Source organism: Papaver somniferum, chromosome 5 (genome assembly GCF_003573695.1).
Source record: "Papaver somniferum cultivar HN1 chromosome 5, ASM357369v1, whole genome shotgun sequence".
In the NCBI taxonomy this organism is placed as follows: domain Eukaryota; kingdom Viridiplantae; phylum Streptophyta; class Magnoliopsida; order Ranunculales; family Papaveraceae; genus Papaver; species Papaver somniferum.
Window position 1 is genome coordinate 200,624,165 of NC_039362.1, and position 3,610 is coordinate 200,627,774.

General features: G+C 38.9%; 1 protein-coding gene across 1 annotated transcript; it reads right to left on the reverse strand.

Moving 5' to 3' along the window:
- Positions 1 to 508: 508 nt before the first annotated feature.
- On the reverse strand, positions 509 to 2,215 carry LOC113280560. The gene has a single exon (XM_026529172.1). The coding sequence runs from the start codon at positions 2,213 to 2,215 to the stop codon at positions 509 to 511; it is 1,707 nt and encodes a 568-aa protein (XP_026384957.1).
- Positions 2,216 to 3,610: the final 1,395 nt, after the last annotated feature.

A 3,610-nucleotide genomic window follows, 5' to 3' on the forward strand; every position in this document is an offset into this window, starting at 1 on the left:
TGATCCAGAAAGTATTTAATGCTTTGATGGTCAGTTTTGATGATGAATTTATTACCTTGCAAATATTGCCTCCATCTTTGGACTGCCAAAACAATAGCCAGAAATTCCTTCTCATAAGTAGATAAAGCTTGGGCTCTAGGGCCCAAAGGTTTGCTTAAGTAAGCAATGGGTTTGTTATCTTGTAAGAGAATAGATCCCACACATGAATCACTGGCTTCACTCTCCACCACAAATGACTTTGTGAAATCTGGCAAGGCTAGAATGAGAGTAGTTGTCATGGCTTCTTTGAGCTTATTGAATGCAAGTGTTGTTGCTGGACTCCAAAGGAAGGAATTCTTCTTTAACAGCTCAGTAAGTGGCTTAGCAATAGCTCCATATCCTTTAACAAATTTTCTATAATATCCAGTGAGGCCAAGAAAACCTATGAGTTCTTTAATAGTAGTGGGAAGTGGCCATTGTTGCATACAAGATATCTTACTAGGATCAGCAGACACACCCTCAGCTGTAATTATATGGCCAAGTATTCCAAGGAAGATTGACCAAAGCAACACTTGTAGAAGTTAGAAAAAAGCTGATGTTGTCTGAGTAAGGAAAAAACATATTTTAGGTTCTCCATATGCGCTTCTAAGCTTGGACTATAAATCAAGATGTCATCAAAGAAGACCAAGACAAATTTTCTCAAAACTGGTTTGAAAATATCATTCATTAGAGCTTGGAAAGTTGCAGGTGTATTTGTCAGGCCAAATGGCATGACCTTAAACTCATAGTGCCCATGATGTGTTCTGAAAGCATTCTTGAAGATATCAGCATCAATCACTCTAATCTGATGGTACCCATCCCTCAAACCTATCTTAGTGAAGAATATAACACCCTTTAATTCATCTAGAAGCTCGTCAATTATAGTAATATGAAATTTATCTTTAATGGTAATGTGGTTGAGCTTCCTGTAATGCACACAAAATCTCCAAGAATTATCCTTCTTCTTAACAAGCAAGATTGGGGAAGAAAATGGACTATGATTAGGTTGGATAATGCCAGAGTTGAGCATGTATTGTACAAGTTTTTCAACTACCCCTTTTTGGATGTAAGGACATTTATAGGCTCTCTTATTTACAGGGGCAACATTAGTCTGGAGAGGAATTGAGTGGTCTAATGATCTTTTGGGAGGCAATTGATTAGGTTCTTGAAAGATGTCCTGATATTCATCTAGAATAGGAAGAAGCTCTGGTAGAGTGATTGGTTGTGTAGTTGGGGTAGAAATAGAGAATAAATGGCCCACAATTCCATGTGAAGTTTTTGAGAAAAATTTCTTGACACCTTCCCCACTCATCATCAATAAAGAATTTTTGGGTGTTAGGCCATGTAAGGTGATCTTCTTATTATGATACTTAAAAGAAACGCTGAGTTTAGAGAAGTTAAAAAGCAGATCACCTAATGTCTTGAGCCAATATGCTCCCAACACAATATCGCAACCTCCCAATGGTAAGACTTGCATATCCTCCACAAACTTGTGGCCTTGCATGCTCCATTGCAGTTTAGAACAAATTCCAGTACTACATGTTTTGTCACCATTTGCAACAGTTACCAACATTGAAGCAGTTGGAGTTATATTGCAGTTGAGAGTAGAAGCTAAACTGCTATCAATGAAGCTAGTGGTGCTACCATAGTCAATCAAAATTGAAACCTTATGCTTATTGAGAACACCAGGGATTCTAATGGTTTCACCTGTAACAGTACCAGTGAGAGCAAGGAGTGATATCTCAATGTCAGAGTTAATTGGAGATTCAACATCTTCTTCGAAGACTGCCTCCTCTTCCTCAGTATCTTGTGACTCAGAATTGTCCATTTTAAGGATGAATATTTTCTGTTTACCTTTGCAAAAGTGCCCTGGCTTATAAATTGCATCACAGTTGTAGCATAAACCTTGATCTCTTCTCTTCTGCATTTCCTCAGGGGTTAGTCTTTTGATTGTAAGGATTACAGAATTGGATTTGGATTGAGAAGTAGAAAAGGATTCAGGTGTGATTGGTGCATATTTAGGTGATGTAAGTATTGGTTTAGGAGGAAAATTTGGTGAAGAGTAGGGTCTATTGGTCTGAAAAGATGTATTGAATGATCTGGTAAACGGTTTAGAAGCAGTAGATGCAAGTTGAACTTTCTGCTCTTGTAATCTATCTAAAGAGAAAGCATCATATAAAGTCGCAGGATGAAACATAGATACATATTTACCAATTTACTCTTTAAGACCACTAAGAAAACTCATGACAAAATATGTTTCAGTAAGTGAAGGATTTGTGAACACAGAGATCAATGTCATATGAGTATTCACAAATAATGCGCGCAGACTCATGACAATACAGTAAATAAGCTGCGCCCGAGGGGAATGGATTGATTATGTCGAATTCTTGACTCAGAGTTCTAATACTCTTCCTCGTCTCATCAACTACAATCATTGTTCTTAGCTCATACAATAAGATAAATAGTGGATGAAGTATAAAATGTACGAACATGATATACCATAAGTATTGAATTGAACATAAAAAGTATAAATACATGAACATAGATGAAACGATTAACTTATATGATTCTCTGTCTGCGGGTTTGGGTTTTTCATTATATGTATGAAGGTTACAGAAATAGTCGAATGACTTTGAGATCAACATAAGCCTGCGTAGCAGGAGGAACTTCACTTACACTTTCTCTATCTCTCTGTCTCTCTCCTATTCTCTTCTCAATATTTTTCGCCCCCCTCTCTTAACTTGGGGGAGAGGGGTATTTATAGGGAGGTTACGTGGGGTCCACTCCTGAAGCCCGTTATAACCTTATCCTCTTGTTTTTTGTGCCACTCACGCAAAATTCTTCGTGTTCTCGGCTGCATCTGCGTGTTCTGTCTGGATACACAGTATTATCTGCGCTTCCAATACAGGCTGACTGACACGTATGTTGTTTGAGGGTATTTAATGCGGGTAGTTGAGATGTCTGTCCGAGGTAGACAGCTGTCCTCTGCCTCTGTCTTGTCTGCGTCAGTCTGACTATCCCCAGCCGTAGATCTTAGATCTTTCTGGGGATAGGATAAAGTGGCTCTTGGGTTATCCTCCGGTGCTTCGCAGTGTTCTAGTGTTTCTGTCTCCTCGATCCTCTACCGTTGGATCTGGTGGGTGGCGACGCTATCTTGACAAGGCGGGTCTCTTGGCTGTCCACGTGTGATATCATATCTTGATGCTCTCAGCCGCATGTCCTCCACGTGTGTCTTTGTGGACACGTGGCGGAAGATGAAATGTGTACCTACAATTTTCCCCTTTTCATCCTACTGGGCGGTTAGTCTAAGTGGGAAGAAAAAACGTGTTACTCTCTTCATCTTCTCTTTATTATTTTCCTAGATTTTAGGACACGTTCCCCACTATTTGCAATAACTTCTTCTTGGGTAGTGGCGCGGTTTTATTTCTCGTTGTATATATATATATATATGAGAAGGAATGTGAAAATTCTCTAGTCATAAATTTCATTCCTTCTCTTTCCTCAGAACTTTTATTTTTTGTTCTCTGCTTTTGTTTCCTTGTTATTAATTGCTGCTGCTGCTACTACTGTTGTTTTTGTCTTTGTTGCTGCT